Source organism: Chiloscyllium punctatum, chromosome 15 (genome assembly GCF_047496795.1).
Source record: "Chiloscyllium punctatum isolate Juve2018m chromosome 15, sChiPun1.3, whole genome shotgun sequence".
Lineage (NCBI taxonomy): Eukaryota > Metazoa > Chordata > Chondrichthyes > Orectolobiformes > Hemiscylliidae > Chiloscyllium > Chiloscyllium punctatum.
The window spans coordinates 12,985,555-13,006,289 of record NC_092753.1 but is presented as its reverse complement, the minus strand read 5'-3'; the positions used below and the strand labels follow the sequence as shown (position 1 = coordinate 13,006,289).

The following is a 20,735-nucleotide window of genomic DNA, read 5'->3' as shown; positions in this document are numbered from 1 at the left end:
TGATTGAGGGGATACAATTTGCACAGGGCCAGGGAGACTGGACAGTATGTGGGGTGAGGGAAGGAAGGTGGCAGGACACTGGGCTTGGAGAGTGTAAGAATGACAGGAAAGTGGGACTGGGGTGAGCTGGTTAAGGCTGGGCAGGAGAATGCGGGATTGGGCAATAGGAAGTGACAGAAACCAGTGTTAAAAATGTATCAAAGAGTGAGCAGGCTGGCCAATGGAGAACTTGGCTTGCAATGCCCTTTAGTGCTTTTCATTCAACTGAAGAAATTACAAGAATTTCAAAAGCAGCTACGATAAAGATCATATCTATTGATCACATCAGGAAGACCGCATAAATGATAAAGACTTGCCCGCATAAATGCCACAGGACTTTTGCATGATGCAGTTCATGGAAGCTACTGATGATTTTACTTAACAGTTGCCTCCCTGAGGTTGCAATTTTGTAACCCAAAGTCTGTGGATTGGATCTCAGGTAAAAGCGGATCTTTTCGGTGAGTAAAACACCCTTTAGACTCAAAGTAATAGAGTCGTCCAGCACGGAAACAGACCCACCTGCCCACACTTGGTCCATATCCCTCCAAACATTTTTTACTCATTTACGTATCCAAATGTCTTTCAAATGTTGTAACTGTACCCACATCCACCACTTCCTCTGGAGGTTCATTCCACGCATGACCCATTTGTCTGTGTAAAATAAAAGTGCCCCTCATGTCTTTCCCTTCTCAACTTAAAATTACATCCCCAAGTCTTGAAATCTCCCACCGTAGGGAAAAGACACCTATCATTCACCCTATTTATACCACTCCTGATTTTATAAATCTCTATAAGGTCACCCCTCAACCTCCAACACTCCAGTGAAAGAAGTCCCAGCTTCTCCCTATAACTCAAACCCTCCATTCCTGGCAACGTTCTATTAAATCTCTTCTGAACTCTCTCCAACTTAATAATATCGTTAATACTTAATACTCCTAAAAGTATGTATTTTAAAATCCTGTCCTTCGAATCAATGGAAGAAAAATGTCCAGAATATTAGAGATTTGCTTGCTATTTCACCATGTCTGTATATATAAACTCAAGGTCTTCCATTATTAAATTATTGCTGCATGACTGACTTCACAACCATCTATTGTCACAGCGGGATGGCCTCCCATTGCCTAGTTAGATTGCCAGCTACAAATAGTGAAAGACCCTTTGAAATGGGACAATGAATCCCATGATGAATTAGAGTAATAAGGAAGTGAATGAAGTGTTTGTCGTTCTGGATATAGGTTTGCTTGCTGAGCTGGAAGGTTCATTTTCAGACGTTTCGTCACCTTACTAAGTAACATCATCAGTGAGCCATATTTGTCATTATAGGGCTTTATTTAGGTGAAGGAATGTTAATGTAACACATGCGTTAATATGAGTGAGAGTGAAGCTTGCAACTTTATTTTATCAATTTTTAAAGTCTCATCTCCTCATAGCCTTGATGGAGTCACAAGGTAGATACAAGAGTAAAGGGTGTTGGACGGGGTGCAGGGAATTAACAACATGTTGACATCTGTGGCAAGAAAGGATATTGAGGATGGTTACTGGGTATACCTTGGCAAGGAGTAGAGAATAAATGGGATTGGGTGTGGGGACATGAGGAATCTTATCAGTTATTTACAGGGAAATTCCTTGACCTGCTACAGGGCTGGGGGAGAATTGGGATGTGATTGGGAGTCATTGGGATGGCATGAATGGGGCAGTATACATTGGAGGGTAAGGGTGAGGGAGGCTTCATGCTCCAAAAACCTTGCCAGTCTGTCAGGGCCAGGTCAGATCCATAGCACTGGGAATACTCTGTCTGTCCCAAGGAATGGAATCCTGGGCATTGAGTTACTTTCCCTGCCCGTGTCCCCACTGCTGTGCAGTTTATCTTGCCCACATGATGCAGAGGGTTAATAATGGGGTCAGGGTTACAGCATGAAGTCAGCATTCAGCTCTCAATGATCATGGGCCCTATTTGAGGGCACGCTTTGTTTTAATACCAATCCCTTGACGCCACACCTTCGACGTCTCACATTTTGAAGTGGGAGGGGGAGGTTGACCTGATCAAGAGCTTTATGACCAGGTTCTCCAGCGGTGATAAAGAAAAAGGGGTGGTGCAGTGGCTCAGTGGTTAGCACTGCTACCTCACAGCGCCAGGGACCCAGGTTCGATTCCAGCCTCAGGCGACTGTCTGTGTGGAGTTGCACATTCTCCCCGCATCTGTGTGGGTTCCCTCCCTGTGCGCCAGTTCCCTCCCACAATCCACAGATGTGCAATTTGGGTGAACTGACCATGCTAAATTACCACATAGTGTTCAGGGATGTGTAGGTTAGCTAGATTAGCCATGGGAAATGCAGGGTTACGGGGCTGGGTCTGGTTGGGTATCTGTTCGGAGAATCAGTGTGGACCTGATGGGCTGAATGGCCTGCTTCCACACTGTAGGGATTCTATGAAAAGTTGCTATGATTCTATGAAAAGTCATCAAAACTGCGTGCCAATAAATATAAGATACTCATTAATCCCTTTGGGAGTTTAAGCAGAACCTCTTCACTTGGAGATTGGTGAAAATGAAGGGAAAGCTAGGTAAATACTCAAGAAAGAAAGGGAACAGAAGGATATGTCGATAGAGTGAAACAAAGGACGGTGTAAATGGTCTGTGTGTGTTAATAGTGCACAGCGATAAACAAGGAATTGGTTAACTGATTGATTAATTGACGAGGTGGATACAGGTGGTGCTGGTGTTCGGGGGAAGGTGTAAGGCTGAATGCTCAATAAACTATTATCTACACTAAAAAGGTGACTTGAATACTGTTTCACTGCTTGGTTTGGATGCAAAATGACAGGATCACTGACGTACAGCAGATGGGCTGAATGGCCTATTCCTGTCCTGTAAACCCGATGCATTACATCAGGTTAGAGTAAAACTCAGGCGATGGTTCCTGTTTCTAACAGTTACATGCTTAGAGACAGCCACATTTCCTGTCATCTAATTGAATGTGCTGGAGACCTGAGCATTAAGTGATTTCTGAGCAGCATAAATATGTCACTCAGTTAACTAGAGCATGAGAAGCCAGCCAATCAATCCTGTCTCGAGCAAATTGTTGACAGTGGGCCTGTGCAAAGACGTGGAGCGTTGTTAACGGTTCTCAGCGTGCTGGTGAATCAGTCTGTCGGGGGGGGAAGCGGGACTTTGTGGCTATTTGAGGGAGGGTCCCGTAACATGTGCCAGGCTGCACACTTCCCAGAGCCAAGAGCAGTCTGGAGTCTCAGCACTTCCATTCATTCTGGGTCCAGCTGTGACCAGAACCGCAGCTGGGCTTCAGAGACTGAGGCAGTCAGGTAAGAGGAAGGTGGGTCCCCTCCAGATTTGTTAGGAATTGCCTTAAAAGAGATCATCATCCACATGAATCGCTCCATCCCGTAAGAACCAGGAGCAGGAGTAGGCCATTCGGCCCGTTGAGCCCGTCCCGCCATTCAATAAGATCATGGCTGGTCTTTATTGTGGACTCAGCTCCACTTACCCGCCCGCTCACCATAACCCTGGCTATGGGCTCAGGCCAGACCCCCTCAAGGAAGTAACCCAGACCCCTCACTTTGCGAGTTGTTTAAAGCAGGCGTAATGCGGATATTCCAGGTGGGATGCGGCCGGTCAACCCACATAGTTTTAAGCAAAACAGAATTTATTAACAAGGTTACCGAATGAAACGCAAACAAAAGGGAGTGGAATAACTTCACCTGTCCGAAAACCCAACAGATCATCCCAATGTAATGATGTCGTTCCAAATACTTGCAACAATCCCCACTAACACCCCTGGGCACAAAAGGTAAAATCCAACACATGGTCTTCCAGGAGAGAAATCAGAGAGAGAGAGAGAGAGAGAGGGTCAGCATGGAGCTGCTTCTCTTGGGTCCAGCAGCTTCCCAACACGACTGCTTACTGACCCAACCAAACCAGGGGTCAGCAGAGCTGGGAGAACCTGTCACTCCCCTTTCATCGTACAAGTGTTTTTTTTAAACCTGAAAGTCTTTTGCCTGAGGCAGTATCTGTTAGCGATAATCAAACTGGCCCTAAAACCCTTTTCAGAGTCTGGATCTTTTATGATCTCCCTGAAAACAAAACCAAGGGTAACATAACTGTGTTAACGGAGCAGCATCATCACAGCCTTACTTCCTTTACTGTTCAAAAATCTATCTTTGCCTTAAAATCATTCAATGAGGGAGCCTCAACTGCTTCACTGGGCAGGGAATTCCACAGATTCACAACCCTCTGGGTGTAGACATTCCTCCTCAGCTTAGTCCGAAATCTGCTCCCCCGTATTTTCTGGAAGTAGGGTTACGTCCAAAACATTGACTTCTCCCCCTCCCGATGCTGCCTGTCCCACCCGATGCTGCCTTCCTTGCTGTGTTCCCCCAGCCTCCTGCCTGTCCCTCCTGATGCTGCCTGCCTTGCTGTGTTCTCCCAGCCTCCTGCCTGTCCCCGTATTTTGAGCCTAGTTCTAGTTTTATCCACCAGTGGAAACAACCTCCCTGCTTCTATCTTATCTATTCCCTTCACAAGTTTTTGTTTCCTTAAGATCTCCCTTTTCCGAAATCTATTGACCTCTATCTTGAACATTGTTGATTACTGAGCTTTCACAGCTCTCTGAGTGAAGACATTGCACCTCATCTCAGTCTGAAACAGCCTGCCCCTTACTCTGAGTCTGTGTCCACTGGTTGTAGATCCCAGTTGTACATTGGCATCAGTGAATGCCTCTGAGAGGTGACCGAGTCATCGCTTTCGTGATTCTAGGCACTGCCCCACTTTCTCCTGGCTGTGTGTACTTTTGAGGCATTTTCCAGGAATAGGGAGGGGAAACTGATCCCACCGTCGTGATCGCAGCTTTGATGAGGGGCTGCTGGGAAACGGTACCTCCCTAGTCTGCCATCTTGATTAGCAGCCTCCCGGCAAAAGGCCCAGGAGATGGGCAGCCAATGAGAACAGCCATGTTGTTCACAAATTCTGATCGCCCCCTTTGAGGTGCCAGCAACAAGTCTGAGCCTCAGTAGGCCGCACTTAGAAATGTAGCCCCCAACGCCCTCAGGAGAGAGAGAGAGAGAGAAAAAAAAAGAGTCCATCAAACTTGATGTGGTATTCAACACACTGCCTCCCTCAACATTATCTCACCTCCAATCCTCTCACCTCCTGACTCTCCAAAGCCAGTCTACCAACTACAAGGCACAAGTCACAAATGTGGTGAAATATTCCCCACTTGCCTGGATGGGTGCAGTTCTAACAACACTCAAGAAGCTTGACTCCATCCAGGATAAAGCAGCCGCTTGATTGGCACCACATCCACAAGCATCCACTCCCTCCATCACCGATCCTCAGTAGCAGTCATGTATGCTATCTACAAGATGCACTGTAGGAATTTGCCAAAGATCTTCAGACAGCACCATGTCCCTAGAACATGAGCTTAGGGTTCTGGATTGCTAGTTCTTGGATGTTATTACTGCCTCCCCATTTGCAATCCTCAAGACCCTTTCAAGTCCACCAACTTACCTTTCAAGCTATGTCCTGGTCTTCTGTTCATCTCCGAGGCCATCCCCACCATCTCCAAAGACCCGCTGCCCCCTACCCCACCCCAAACCCTGACCCCCCCCCCCCCCAATGAGATCTCTGAAATCTCCAACCATGTGACTGTCAACAGGGCAAGGGAGTACTTCCTGCCCCATACCCTTTCCTGTGCCCTGCAAAATGGCTGCCGGATGGAAAACAGGCAGCATCGTTCTTTATGCCGTAGGGCGACCATTTTGTTTACTGAGATAAACAGCAAGATCAGGCCCCACATCTCCGAAACCAAGTCATTTTCACCCCAAAAAGTTGATGAGACTGGCGGGAGAACAGAAGGTTTGCAAAATAGGATTGACAGTTTTTTTTTGTTGAGGTAATTCCATGTTGGATCCAAAGCGATTCAGATAGATCTTGGGCACAGATTGACCATGACTGAACTGAATGCTGGGACAGGCACGAGGTGGGGAAATAGCTGACTGCTGCTCCAATTAATTTAACTTGATTCAGCCCAGGGTGGGGGACAGGCAAAACGTGAATTCAATGTTAAATCGAATCCACACCGAAAATAAGGCAGTTAGGATACTCTACCTACTAATAAAGCTTCTTTCTCCGATTTGAGTGGCCGGGAGGCAGGGCATCCCTCGCTGGTCTGGCTGCCTTGGGTAGACACGGACAAAGTGAACCCATTCATCTCCTGCACAGAAAACATAAAACAACAATACGGTGAAGTTATCCGGCACCTTTAACTAAGCAAGGAGGTCTAAGGCGTTCAGCAAGGAGAAAATTTGAGAAAAACATCTTTGATAATTAAGCCACTTACAACAGGACAGTTAACCAATAGAGGAAGGAGAGGGAGGGGTGTGGAGAAGGGGATCCAGAGCTGACAGCCAATTAGGCAACTGAAGCCAGTGCAACAAAATGGCCGCCCTATGCCATGGAGAGCGATGCTGCCTGTTTTCCTTCTGGTAGCCATTTTGCAGGAAAGGGCACGGGGCAGGAAGTACTCCCTTCCCCTATTGACAGACATACAGCCAGAGAGTTAATGGGTGGGTCAGGGTTGGGGGTAGGGTAGAGGGCAGCGGGTCTTTGGAGAAAAACAGAAGACCAGGACATAGCTTGGTAGGTAATTTTGGAGGACTTGTAGAGTCTTGAGGATTGCAAATGGGGAGGCAGTGACCATGTTGGAAAGAGTGCAGATGTGATTTACAAAAATGGGTTTCAGAGGGAGTACTTTACTCATCGGAATAGACTGCAGAACTCGGGACTGTTCTCCATTGACAGGAGAATGCTAAGAGGAGATTTAATAAAGGTTTTTGAGAATCATGAGCGGGCTGGATAGAGTCGAGAGGGAGAAGCTGCTCTGACTCGTAAAAAATGTGAAGGCACTGATTTAAAGTGATGCGGAAATGAAATGATGTGATGTGAGAAAAAAAAATTGTCACACAACTTTGTTGTTAGGATCTGGAAAGCACTGTCTGGGAATATGGTGGAGACAGCTTCTATTGAGGCATTGACAAGGGCATTGGGTGGTTACTTGGGAAGAAAAATGGGCAAGTGCAAGGGGGAAGAAAGCAAGACATGGCATTAGGTAATGATGCTCACCAAATGGCCTCCTTCAACATTGTAACCTTTCTATGATTGGGGATGGTCGAGACTTCAGAATTGGAGGAGATCGGAAATCTCGCAGGACTGTGTGACTTGGGAAGATTCATGATTTGAGGACGGGAACGCGAATGGAGTGTGGTTGGACTGATTGGGTGGCTGAGAGTTGAAGATGTGGGCAGCAGAGTTTGAGATTAGCTCTGCAATTAATGGCTGAGTCTGGGAGGGCCGCTGTGAACATCCAGCCTATCACAACGCTGCTTTCCAATTAATATTTCAGACAAAATGACCTGAACCAAAAAGAGAACACTAATAGAATAAAACTGAATTTTTTTTTTCCTCAAAAAGAAAGGAACTTTCCCTGCTCAATCTGAACACTGATGGATGCCTGACTGTGGTGGGCCTGGCCTCGCTGCCGCGGAACGCTCCGAGTAGTTGGACCGTTCCGTATCACCTGTCCTTCGTGGAGAAGTTTATGAAGAAAAACACCTTTGACCACAAGTCCATCAGGAAGTGGTCAGCACGTAGTGTCCTTGAGACCCTTTGGGAAAAGGAGAGGGTGGATCCTATCGAGCGGTTCCCTGAGCAGACTGTCAAAGCCATTTGGCAGAATGCCTCATCGCCAGAACTTTCCAACAAGCACCAAGACGTGGCTTGGCTGGTGGTGAGAAGGGCTATGCCTGTGAGATCCTTTATGCACGCCCGGACTCTCTCCTGCACCGCACGCTGCCCTCGAAGTGGCTGTGGCGGGGATCGAGACTGTCACACACCTCCTTCTGGAATGCGCCTACGCAGAAGAAGTCTGGAGAGGAATGCAGTGGGGTTTGTCGAGGTTCGTCCCGAGCAGCGCCGTGACGCGGGACTCCGTGCTCTACGGCCTGTTCCCCGGGACTCACACCGAGACGAGCATCAACTGTGCCTGGAGGATCATCAAATTGGTGAAGGACGCTCTCTGGGTGGTCCGAAACCTGTCGATCTTCCAGCTAAAGGAGTTGACCCCGACCGAGTGTTGCAGACTGGCACATTCCAAGGTCCAGGACTACGTGTTGAGGGACGCGCTGAAGCTTGGGGCAGCTGCTGCCAAGGCGTGGTGGGGAAAGACCACCGTGTAAGATCGGCCTGTCTGAGAAGAACAGGGGGCCCACGCAGTCATTTGGGCTCTGCTGACACCTCAGTTAAAAATGTAATCGTACCGACCTGTAAATAGGAATGATTACTCTGTTTCGGTATGCAAACAAATGGAATGTTTACATATGTGTGGCAAGTCCAACTGTACAGACCATTAAAGTATTTTATGAATAAAGTATATTTTTGAAATAAAAGAATGTCTGACTGTGGTGATTTCTGCTTCCATGGGTTCAATTCACTCAACCTGACCAGCAGGGGTCACTGTCTGCACAGTTTGAAGAGCCAGTGAACGGCCAGAGAGAAAGGATTGACTTTCCCACATCAATATCCACTGCAGAGGGACCCACAGGCAGTTCCTTTCCACTTGCTTCAAGACCAGTCCAAGGCAATAAATACAATTAGCAGGCCCCAGCGAAACACCGGGCAAGACACTGGAGCACAGAGGATGGGGAGACAATTCCCTGCTCCTTTTCCAATCAGACTGAACATATTGGAACCAGCACAGCACCGCAGACTTGTCTGGGATACTGCACTCAATTCCTGGGAATGAAGCTTAAGTGATTGCTTCCATATCCCCCCACCTCCATCCAGAGTGTAGTGCACTGAACCACATCACACCTATCTGTTTAATGCAAAGACATACTTGCTAGCCTGCAGTGAAAGCTTATTAATTGTTAATTCAGCCGTCGCGTGGAAACCTTGCTCTGTTTGCTTGGGATAATGAGATTTTGAACCTATTCTTCATGCACGAGCTTATGGGTATGTGGCGCACAGCACACAGGGGAAACTCTGCTCAATATAACCTGTAAATTAATGTTTAAAGGCAGAGATCCTTAATATCAAGAGGGATGAACTGATCTGCATCATATGTACAACAGCATTGCAAATATATCCAGAAAGCAACTGCTTAAAATGTCACTCACATGATATAAAGCACCTCTTCCCCAACAAATGAGGCTAGAAATTGCTATTGCGACTCTAAACTCTGAGCTACTGAGGCTCCTCGGACGAGTTGGACTGAAGGGGCTGTTTCTGTGCTGTACATCTCTATCGCTCATTATCAGACAATCACCCGCTCAATTAATTGGTGCCACTAAGACAGAGGTGGAGAGGACCTCCTCGTGGGTCTGCTCCTGGGCCTGGCCAAACTGGCCATCAACAGGTCCAGGCAGCGGGCCGTGGAGGGAGTCGTTAGGGCCTACTGCCTGCCCCTCTTCCGGGGTTACGTTAGAGCCCGGGTGTCCTTGGAGAAGGAGCACGCGGTGTCCACCGACACCCTGGAGTCGTTCAGGGAGAGGTGGGCGCCGCAGGGAGTGGAGTGTATTATTTCTCCCTCCAACTCTATTTTGATTTAGTCCCTACCCTCCCCTTCACTGTTTTGCTCACACAGCATTGCCCTGTGGTTTGAAGGGCAGTGCTTGTCACTGGCCACTCGGGTGTTTTCCCTATCTTCCTGGTGGTGGAAATCGAATAAAGATTTGTGCACTTTGTGTCTCTCACTGTAAAAAAAAAAGAAAAAAAAAATATATAACAGGAGACTTTTGATCACACAGCATTGCCCTGTGGTTTGAAGGGCAGTGCTCGTCACTGGCCACCCGGGTGTCTTTCCTATCTTCCTGGTGGTGGAAATTGAATAAAGATCTGTGCACTTTGTGTCTTTCACTGTGTCTCACACCTGCACACACACACCATGGGTGCTGGGGGAAAAAATAAGCACTACCGCACTTAGGTAGAGAAGAGAAAAAAAAAAGACAGAGGTGGAGAGGACCTCCTCGTGGGTCTGCTCCTGGGCCTGGCCAAACTGGCCATCAACAGGTCCAGGCAGCGGGCCGTGGAGGGGGTCTTTAGGGCCGACTGCCTGCCCCTCTTCCGGGGTTACGTTAGAGCCCGGGTGTCCTTGGAGAAGGAGCACGCGGTGTCCACCAACACCCTGGAGTTGTGACTGGCCACTTGAGTGTTTCCTTCCCTTCTGGAGAGATTGGACCATTTTGTGATTGTGACTCTGTGACTGTGCAAGGACTGTCCCTGTTGCTGCTTGGGGCCTGCCTCCCTGCTGGTGCCTGGGACTTTGGAGAGGCCTGCCTCCACTGCTGCTGCTGCCCGAGGCCTGTCTCTACCATCGCTGCCTGGGACTCGCCCTGGGGCCCCTCCCCAGGACCTCCACCGCTGCTGCTGTTGTCTGAGGCCTGCCTTCCACCACCGCTGTCTGGGACTCGATTTTGGGGGCTGCCTGGGACTTGCCTTGGGGGCCTTCCCCAACAGGTCTGCCTCCACCACAGCTGCAACCGAGGAACTGCCCAGGACTTGCCAGAGGCCTGCCTCCACATCCGCTGCCTGGGACTCAATCTTGGGGGCTGCCTGGGACTTGCCTTGGGGGCCTTCCCCAACAGGTCTGCCTCCACCACAGCTGCAACCGAGGAACTGCCCAGGACTTGCCAGAGGCCTGCCTCCACATCCGCTGCCTGGGACTCAATCTTGGGGGCTGCCTGGGACTTGCCTTGGGGGCCTTCCCCAACAGGTCTGCCTCCACCACAGCTGCAACCGAGGAACTGCCCAGGATTTGCCGGAGGCCTACTTTCCACCACTGCTGTTGCCTGAGGCCTGCCTCCACATCCGCTGCCTGGGACTCGCCTTAGGGACCCTCCCCAACAGGTCTGCCCCACACCACAGTGACTGAGGGCCTACCTGGGACTTGCCTGAGGCCTGCCTCCACTGCTGTTGTCGCCTGAGGCAGGTCTTCACCGTCGCTGGTTGGGACTCTCCCAGCAACTTCCACCACTGCTGCTGCCGGAGGCCTGACACCACCACCAGCAGCTGAGGATGGCGAGCCCAAAGGTCGCGGGGCCCAGCCGCACCTACGCCGGGGTAGCCGCTGCCTTAGGCTCGGCTGGCCCAGCCCCGGCTGCAAACCACACCCCCTTCAGGCACCTCACAAAACGCCTGGGGGTCAAGGCCTATCCCCACCCGAACATGACCATCGAGGCCTGCAGCAAGGCCATGGCTAGTGTGGTCGGCCCACTGGCCATAGTCGCTGCGGCCCGGATGTACGGGAAGGCCGTATTTTTCCTGAGGACCGAGCAGGCGGTCCACCTGGCCGTGGAGAGGGGGCTCACTGTGGGCGGGACACATTTGCCCGTCGACCCTCTGGAGGTTACGGCCCAGAGGGTCGTGATCTCCAACGTCCCGCCCTTCATTGCCAGCGAGCTCCTTCTCCCCCACCTCACCACCTTGGGGGAGATCCGGTCAGGGATCCAGCCGCTCCTGCTCGGTCTGAAGGACCCCGCCCTCCGGCACATCTACTCCTTCCGTCGCCAGGTGTTTATTTGCCTGGCCCGGGAGGAGGTCACGGAGGGCTCCTTTACCCTCCTCCACGAGGGCGCGGCCTACCGCGCCTTCTGGACGGCGGACGGCGTGCGGTGCCACCTGTGCCGCGAGGTGGGGCACATCAGGAGAAACTGCCCCACCCAAAAGGCCGCCCAGCCCTCACCAACGGCTGCCGGTGGTGCCGCCGTGCCCACCCCCCCTCCCCCAAAGTCAACACCACAGGCCCCGGCACCGGAGCCTGAGCCGGAGGCTTCCGATCCTCCAGCAGGGAGGGGGGTGAGTGTCCAGCCGGCCGGAAGGCGCTCAGGAAGGCGCGACGCGTCAGGCCCGCCCACGGGGAGACCACCCTATCCCCATCCCCGACACCCAGCCCACGACCTGCCCCGCCCCGGCACGACGATGCCCCTGCGGCCGTGCCAGCGTCGCCCCGGCGCGGGAACCCTGACCCCCAAACCCCCGGACCCGTACCCGACCCTGACCCCACGGACCCCTCATCTACCCCCCACCCCGATGGAGAAACCCCTAGGGATGCGACGCCCGCCCCGGGCACTGCAACACCTGGCTCGGGGGAGCCCGAGCCCGAGCCCGAGCCCCGCCCCACCCCACCCAGCCACACCCTGGCACTAACCTCGGGGGGACCACCGCTGCCCGACCTCCCGCAGCCACCGTGTCTCCAGGCCCCGGAGAGGGAACTGGGCCCCTGCCCCGCCCGCTATCACCTGATAAACCAGGGGCGGGGCAGGAAGTGACACAGCTGACCCTCCCCACCCTGGCCACGCCTCCTGCCTTCCCCCAGCCAATCGTATTCCGGGAAAGGCTGGGGGGAGGGGCTTCAGGCCCCATGACCACCAAGGCGGGCGGGGAGGAAAAGGCCCATAAATCCCCCCCTGTCTCTCTGGGGAAGAGGGGCTGGCCCTTGGAGGGGAGAGACAGTCCTGCAGCGCGCCGGCGGCGCTGCCCCTCTCCAGGGGATGGGCCCACGGGACCCTCCGACGATCCCGCACCGCGGCCTGACCTGCCCAACAACGACGACGAGGGCCGCGGTGCGGGCGTCGACAAAGGACCCTTTACTGGGTCGCCGAGCGGTGGAGGGGAGGTAGGTGTTATCCCCGCTCCTCCCTCCCAGACTGTTTTTCCGGGAGCCTTGGCCCTGGGGGATGACCTTTTCCCCGAGGAGCCAGGCGTCCCGGTGTCGGGAGGAGAGCGGGGCCCCGAGCCTCCGCCGCCCGACGACCCGAACTCGGGGCGTTCCGGGACGGGGTGCGCCGAGGAAGGTACCGCCGGTGACCCTGGGGGTGGGGTCGCCGGGGGTTCGAGGCCGGTTGGCGGCGCCGGACCAGCCCCCATCCTCTCGGTGGGGGAGGGGTCGGCGACCGAGGGCGACCTCCTGGAGGAGGGTTCGGGATCGGTGGCGGACACCGGGGACGACGCGGACTCCGTCTGCAGTGACGTTTTTGAGTCCCAGGTGCCCCCCGCCGATCTCCCCCTCATCCCCCTCGAGGAACTCCGGGAATTTGTCGAGGAAACTCGAGGTCGCCGGGATAGAGCCCAACTGGCGCTCGACCGCTGGAGCTCTTTTGAAAAAGTTTATTGGTCGGCCCACGCTGCTCGCCAGGCGCCTGGGCTCGACGTCAACGAGCGAAAGCGAGTCAGGAACTTCCTGGGGGCACTCCTGGTGAGGGCGAGGGACTCCTGTGCCCCTCCCTCGTCCTCCCAGTAATTGTACTTGTTTTTTAACTGTACTGGTGGTGGTAGCACAATGCTTCCGACATGGATACTACTATAGCCAGCCTCAACATCAACGGCAGCAGGGAGTCACAGCGCAGATTCCAGACCCTCTCGGTCCTTCGGGACGGGAGGTATGCGGTGTGCTTCCTGCAAGAAACCCACACTACCCCGGGAGACGAAGCCACCTGGCTCCTGGAGTGGCGAGGGGGGGTCTACATGAGTCACCTCACCCGCAGATCTGGCGGGGTGGCTATCCTGTTGGCCCCGCATTTTCAGCCTGAGATCTTGGGGGTCAGGGAGCCGGTGCCAGGCCGTTTGCTTCACCTGACGGTTCGGCTGGGGGGCGCGGTGCTTCACTTGGTGAACGTATACGCTCCCCTGGCCGGGCCGAGGCAAGCGAGCTTCTTCGAAGAACTGTCCGCTCATCTGGCTTCCATCGACGAGAACCAGTGCGTCGTCCTCGGGGGAGATTTTAACTGCGTCCTCGAGGGCAGGGACCACGGCGGTACCCGCACTGGCTGCGCGTCGGGGAAGAGGTTGGGGGACTTGGTCAAGTCCTTCGACCTGGTGGACGTCTGGCGGACTCTCCATCCCGACTCCATCGCCTTCACCTTCGTGAGGCCTGGGGTCGGAGCGTCCAGAATCGACCGCCTGTACGTTTCGCGGGCGTACGCCTCCTGTTTTCCGAAGGCCTCCACGCGGCAGGTGTCGTGCACGGACCATCACCTGGTGTGGGCGGAGCTCCTTCCGTTCGGCGCCAGGCTCGGCTCCGCGTACTGGCACTTTAACAACCTGCTGCTGGAGGACGAGCGGTTCCGGGACTCGTTTCGTCGTTTCTGGGCCGGCTGGAGAAGGAAGCGGGGAAGCTTCCCCTCCCTGAGGCTATGGTGGGACGTGGGCAAGGCTCACGTCCGCGTCTTCTGTCAGGGGTACGCGAGGGGGTCGACCAAGAGGCGGAAATCCAGGATCGTGGAGTTGGAGAGGGAGATGCTCGACCTGGAGTCACGCCTCGGTCAGCCCGACGCGGACCCGGCCCTGCGCGGGGTGTACGAAGAGAAGAAGGCCGCGCTCCGGGACCTGCAGCTCGTCGGGGCTCGGGGCGCGTACGTGAGGTCGCGGATCCAGCTCCTGCAGGACCTGGACTGCGGCTCCCCCTTCTTCTACTCGCTGGAAAAAAGGCGCGGCACCCGTCAGCAGCTCCTTGTGCTGCTGGCCGACGACGGGTCCCTCGTCTCGAATCCGGAGGGCGTCAGGGCCCACGTCCGAGACTATTACACGGCTCTGTTCTCTCCGGATCCGTCCAGCGAGGACGCTCGCAGAGTTCTGTGGGAGGACCTGCCGCAGCTCGGCCCGGAGGACGCCGGAAGGCTCGACGCTCCCGTCACTTTAGAGGAGCTGACCGGCGCCCTCGACCGGCTCTCGAGGGGCAAAACCCCGGGGCTGGACGGGCTGACTGTGGAATTCTTCAGGGCGTTCTGGGACGTCCTGGGGAGAGACTACGCACAGGTCCTGGGGGAGTGTCTAAATGCCGGACAGCTGCCCCTTTCTTGGCGCAGGGCGGTCATCGTCCTGCTGCCAAAGAAGGGGGACCTTCGTTCTTTGAAGAACTGGCGTCCGGTCTCCCTCCTCAGCACGGATTACAAAATTTTCGCCAGGGTGTTGTCTTCTCGCCTGGCTTCCGTGCTGGCCCACATGATTCACCCGGACCAGTCCTACACGGTCCCGGGCCGGAGGATACACGACAACGTCCACCTGGTCCGGGACCTGATCCATTTCTGTCGACGGGCTGGTCTGCCGAGCGCCTTCCTGTCTCTCGACCAGGAGAAGGCGTTCGACAGGGTCGATCACGAGTACCTGCTCGGGACTCTGCGGGCGTTCGGGTTCGGGACGCGGTTCGTCGCCCGGATCCGACTTTTGTACGCCGCCGCAGAGTGTCTGGTTAAAGATAACGGGTCCCTGACGGCGCCCCTTCGCTTCGGGAGAGGAGTGCGTCAAGGCTGCCCCCTGTCCGGCCAGCTGTATTCCCTGTGCGTGGAGCCTTTCCTGCGCCTCTTGCGGAGGAGGTTGTCGGGGCTGGTTCTGCGCGGCGCGGGCACGGGGGTGGTCCTCTCGGCCTACGCCGACGACGTGCTCCTCACTTTCACCGACCCGGCTGACCTGGGGAGGATGCGCGAGTGCCAGGCCGTGTACTCTGCGGCGTCTTCTGCCAGGATCAACTGGGCCAAGTGTTCCGGACTACTGGTCGGCCCGTGGCGGGTGGACTCTCTGCCGGAGGAGTTACGGGGGTTCAGCTGGAGTACCACCCATCTCCTCTACCTGGGGGTCTACCTCAGCCCGGCTGAGGAATCCTGGCCGGCCAACTGGCAGGAGCTGGAGGCCAAAGTCTCGGCTCGCCTAGGCCGCTGGACAGGACTGCTCCGAGTGCTATCTTACAGGAGTCGAGTGCTGGTCATAAACCAGCTGGTGGCCGCCATGCTGTGGTACCGGCTGGTCACTTTGGTCCCTCCTCCTGGCTTTGTCGCTGACATCCAGAGAACGTTGGTCGACTTCTTCTGGGACAAAAAGATGCACTGGGTCGCCGCGCAGGTTCTGAGTCTCCCTATCGAGGAGGGCGGTCAGTCGCTGGTGTGCGTCCGCACCCAGGTCGCGACGTTCCGCCTTCAGACCTTGCGGCGATACCTTTACGTCGAGCCTCCTCCTAGGTGGTGCGCCCTGGCGACGTATTTTTTCCGCCAGGTGCGTAACCTCAACTACGACACGCAGCTCCTGTTCGTCGACCGTGACGGTTTGGAGGTCGCCGTCAAGGTGCTGCCTGTCTTTTACCAGGACCTGATCACTGTCTGGAACATGGTCGAATCGCGTCGCGCCTACCCTCCGGCTGGAGTAGCGGCTGTCGTCAGGGAGCCGTTGCTCAGGAATCCGCACCTCCGTACTCGCGGGTTCGAGTGGCTGTCGGAGGGGAGGGCCGTGACTGTGAGGGTGACCAGGGTCGGGGACGTGCCGGGGGCCTGGGCTGGACGCTGCCGCAGGACATAGCGAGCAGGGCAGCGGTAGACGTCCGGTACGTGGCCACCGCCATCCGACGCCTTAAAACGGCGGTGCTCGGACCCGACGTAGTGCACCAGTTGGAGGACACTCAGGTGTGCGGTGGGATCCCGTCCGCGCTCACCCCGGCCCGGACGGAATTTCACATTGGCCCCAAGGTCCCGTACTTCCCGCGGGAGCCTGTGCCCCACAACCTGAGCCGCCTCCGGAATTTTAATTTTGTCGCCTTTAGGGACATAAAAAGGAGGGCCCTGTATCGACTGCTGCTGCACACCGTCCACCTCTTCTCCCTCATCCACCGTCCGGACACGCCTTGGCATGCCCATTTGCCACCGGGCGGTGGGGATCCCCAGTGGAGGGCTCTCTACGCGGGAGTCCTCCCCCTTTCTCTCGGGGATCTGGGGTGGAGGGTGCTGCACGCAGCAGTCCCCTGCAACCGCAGATTGCGGTGGTTCACGGACTCCCAGCCCAACTGCTTGTTCTGTGGCGCTGTGGAGTCCGTGGACCATGTATATATTGGGTGTGGGCGTTTGCACTCCCTTTTTGATTTTCTTAAAAACCTTCTCCTCTGTTTCTGGCTGCACTTCAGTCCCACGCTCCTGATCTTCGGGCACCCGGTACGGAGGAGGGAGGGCAGGTCCGAGGACCTCCTCGTGGGTCTGCTCCTGGGCCTGGCCAAACTGGCCATCAACAGGTCCAGGCAGCGGGCCGTGGAGGGGGTCGTTAGGGCCGACTGCCTGCCCCTCTTCCGGGGTTACGTTAGAGCCCGGGTGTCCTTGGAGAAGGAGCACGCGGTGTCCACCAACACCCTGGAGTCGTTCAGGGAGAGGTGGGCGCCGCAAGGAGTGGAGTGTATTATTTCCCCGTCCAACTCTATTTTGATTTAGTCCCTACCCTCCCCTCCACTGTTTTGATCACACAGCATTGCCCTGTGGTTTGAAGGGCAGTACTTGTCACTGGCCACTCGGGTGTTTTTCATATCTTCCTGGTGGTGGAAATTGAATAAAGATTGGTGCACCTTGTGTCTCTCACTGTGTCTCACACCTGCACACACACACACACCATGGGTGCTGGGGAAAAAATAAGCACTACCGCACTTAGGCGGTAGTGTGGGGGTAAGGAAAAAAAAAAGAGAAATGTCTGGCCACTCGGGTGTTTCCTTCCTTTTGGAGATTGGATCAGTGTAAAAAAAAAGACAGAGCTGGATAGGTCTTTGAGTGGTAAGTGGGTCAAGGGTCATAGGGAGAAGGCGGGAAAATGGGGTTGAGAAACACATCAGCCATGATCGAAAGACGGAGCAAACTCGATGGGCAGAATGACCTCATTCTGCTCCTATCCGTGCCTTATGGAATTCAAACACATTCCATTTTTATAATGTGGAAATTACGGATTTTAAAGAACAGTTTTAAATGCTCTTGTCAGATGCCAAAGGTCTGTAGGATAATCAAACTGCCAATATTTAAATCCCCAGCATTTTAAAAATAACAGTAAAGTGTGCCTGTCGCTGAAAGGTAAAGTAAAAATCAAGCTAATTAAATTGACAGGCCTTTTAAAGAATATCCAGAGAGATTTAAAAAAAAATCTTTTCTAGCTGTTTCCTGAGCAGCCTGTCGATATTATTAGATTGCGGTTCAATATAAATCAGCTGTTGACAATGACCCATTGCACCTCTGGTATGTCCATGCGGTTGCTACATGGGAGGTGATCAGGAGGATGATGGGAGGTGTGTTTGGGGGGGGGGGGGGGGGGGTGCAGATTGTAAAATCACTGTGTTCAGGTCTTGGGTGAGAAGCTATTGGGGTGGGTGTGGGATTGAGGCTTCTTTAACAGCCTACTTTCCACACTAGGCATAAGCCCCTCCACCCATTGCCTGCACCTGTCTCACCTGCACCCTCATCCTCTCCAAACCCTGCAAATGATTCCTCTTGTCCTCCCCCTGCCTGTCTACTTCAGACCACCAGCTCAACCTCCCCTCATTCCTCAGCCCCCTCCACCAACTCTGGGAACTTGGATGTGATCATGGAATCCCCACAGTGAGAAAGCAGGCCATTTGGCCCATCGTGTCCACACTGACCTACTGAAGAGCATCACATCCAGACCCAACCCACCCATCCTACCTTATCTACGTAACCCTGCTTTTCCCATGGCTAATCCACCTAGCCTGCACACCCCTGGACACTACGAGGCAACTTAGCATGGCCAATCCCACCCAACCTGCACATCTTTGGAGTGTGGGAGGAAACCGGAATAAATTCAGGCATACGCGGGGAGAAGGTGCAAACACCACACAGTCACCCGAAGGTGGAATCTAACCCGGGTTCCTGGTGCTCACCACTGCTGACGGCGAACTTGCAGTTCCAGTGCTGGCCACTGCGGCCTGTGGTGCTAATGAGACGGCTGTACTGCCTCTGGGATCTCCTGTCGAGTCAGTTGGCTCCATTGGTCACCCATTTGTGCTCCTTCTGGGCTGGGTGACCTGTGTCAGTGAGGGCGGTGTGTGGGGGGTGGTGGAAGAGATGCGGAATGGGGTGACGGTGCCCATCCCAACAAAAAAATAAAACTCCTGGGTTTTCCCCATTCCTGGAGGAAGGGCACCCTGGGAGACAGAGCACAGGAGAACGGCAGAAGCCGAATCCTCAAGACAGGCTTCATGAAAAAGTCAGCCCTGCTGCTTAAACAATAAGGCAAACTTTTATTCCTGTGATTAATCTCACCCCAGCAAGCCGAAGCAGCTCAGAGATTCATAATCCTTCCATGTTGCAGATGATTAAATTTATGATTGATTCAAGGCCATTGGAAAAAATTCAAGGAATGGTTACATCACTGATTTGTTTGCTCAAATATAACTGGCTAACGGTCTTTTTTTTCAGTTTCGTAAACTGGGAAACATAATATTGTTTTCAAATTTGAGCTCAACTTCCATCAATAAGCCAAGCAGTAATTATTTGTAATCTCGAAAAGGGATGCGGGCTTTTTTTGTATCTGTTGCGAAGGCCACTTTAACAAAGATTGATTGGAAAATTACCAGCAAGTTCTGGGCTATTAGACTGCAGACGTTTGTTTGCAGTGGAGAATTTACATTGAGATCAAGTAGCTCCACTATATAGGATTCAAAGGATTTCTCAGGAATTTTGCAATTCTCGGTCTTCTCGGTGCTTGGTTTGTGGGGAGGAATCACAGAGCACAGGAAGAGGCAGTTTGGCCCATCGTGTTTGAGTCGGCTCTTACCTCGTGCCACTCTCCTGTCTCCTCTCCCTAACCCCCTCACATTCTTACATCTCAGGTAATGATCCAATTCCCTTTCGAATGCCCTGGTTAAACCAGCCTCCAACGTTCCATCGGACAGTGTAGTCCAGTTCCTCAACCATTGGCACATGAAAGAGATTTTCCTCACCCCACTTTTTCCCGGTTCCTTCACATCTCAACCCTGCCACCAGTGGGAACAGTCTTCCCCTCGATACGCAATGAAGAAACCTCATGCTTTTGAACGCCTCAATCAAATCTCCTCTCAACTGACTCCTTCCGAACGAGAACAGTTCCAACTTCTCCAACCTATCCTTTATGACTGACGTTCCTCACCTCTGGAAGCATTCTTGTGAACTCTCTCCAACGTGGTCATACCCTTCCTAATGTGCAGTGCCCAGAGCTGGACGTGAATCGCTAGCTGAGACCAGCCAGTATTCCAGGAACGTAGACATGTTTCTGGACATTGTCTCTAGCCATTGTTTAGTCTCAATTATTCGGGACGAAAGTAGGTACTGCAGATACTGGAGATTAGAGTGTGCTGGAAAAGCACGGCAGATCAGGCAGCATCCGAGGAGTAGGAAAATCAATGATTTTGGGCAAAAGGCCTTCATCATGAATTCCTAATGAAATATTGATTTTCCTGCTCCTCCGTTGCTGCCTGATCTGCTGTGCTTTTCTAGCACCACTAAATCTTGACTCAATTACCTGGGACCAACCAGTAAGCACCAACCCAAGGACTGGCATTGTGTGGTGTCAATTCCCTAAATGGGTGCAGCTTCAACTAGACACAAGAAGCTTGACACCATCCAGGACAAAGCAACCCGCTTGATTGGCATCACATCCACAAACATCCACTCCCTCCACCACCAACAGTAGCAGCAGTGTATCCTATCTACAAGATAGACTGCAGAGGTTCACCAAGGTTCCACTGTTAGAGGTGCTCTCTTTCACATTAAACCATAGCCCCGTAGGAGATGGTGTAGGCCATTCAGCCCCGTGAGTCTACCCCACCATTCTTCATCATGGCTGATCACCGACCTCAACACCAATTTTCCAAGCCATTGCTTTGCCCTTATTAACACCTCCAAATCTA

At 53.6% G+C, this 20,735-nt stretch overlaps 1 protein-coding gene across 2 annotated transcripts in view; it reads right to left on the bottom strand.

Annotated features, from left to right (window-relative positions):
* Window positions 1-20,735, bottom strand: part of enox1 (ecto-NOX disulfide-thiol exchanger 1) — a 535,519-nt gene that overhangs the window by 19,674 nt on the left and 495,110 nt on the right. Inside the window, exon 11 of one of the 2 annotated variants that reach the window (XM_072584648.1) lies at window positions 6,158-6,263. In XM_072584648.1, the coding sequence (XP_072440749.1) occupies window positions 6,158-6,263 (106 nt within the window). The remainder of the gene's footprint in view (window positions 1-6,157; window positions 6,264-20,735) is intronic. The other variant, XM_072584649.1, reaches the window with a different exon arrangement.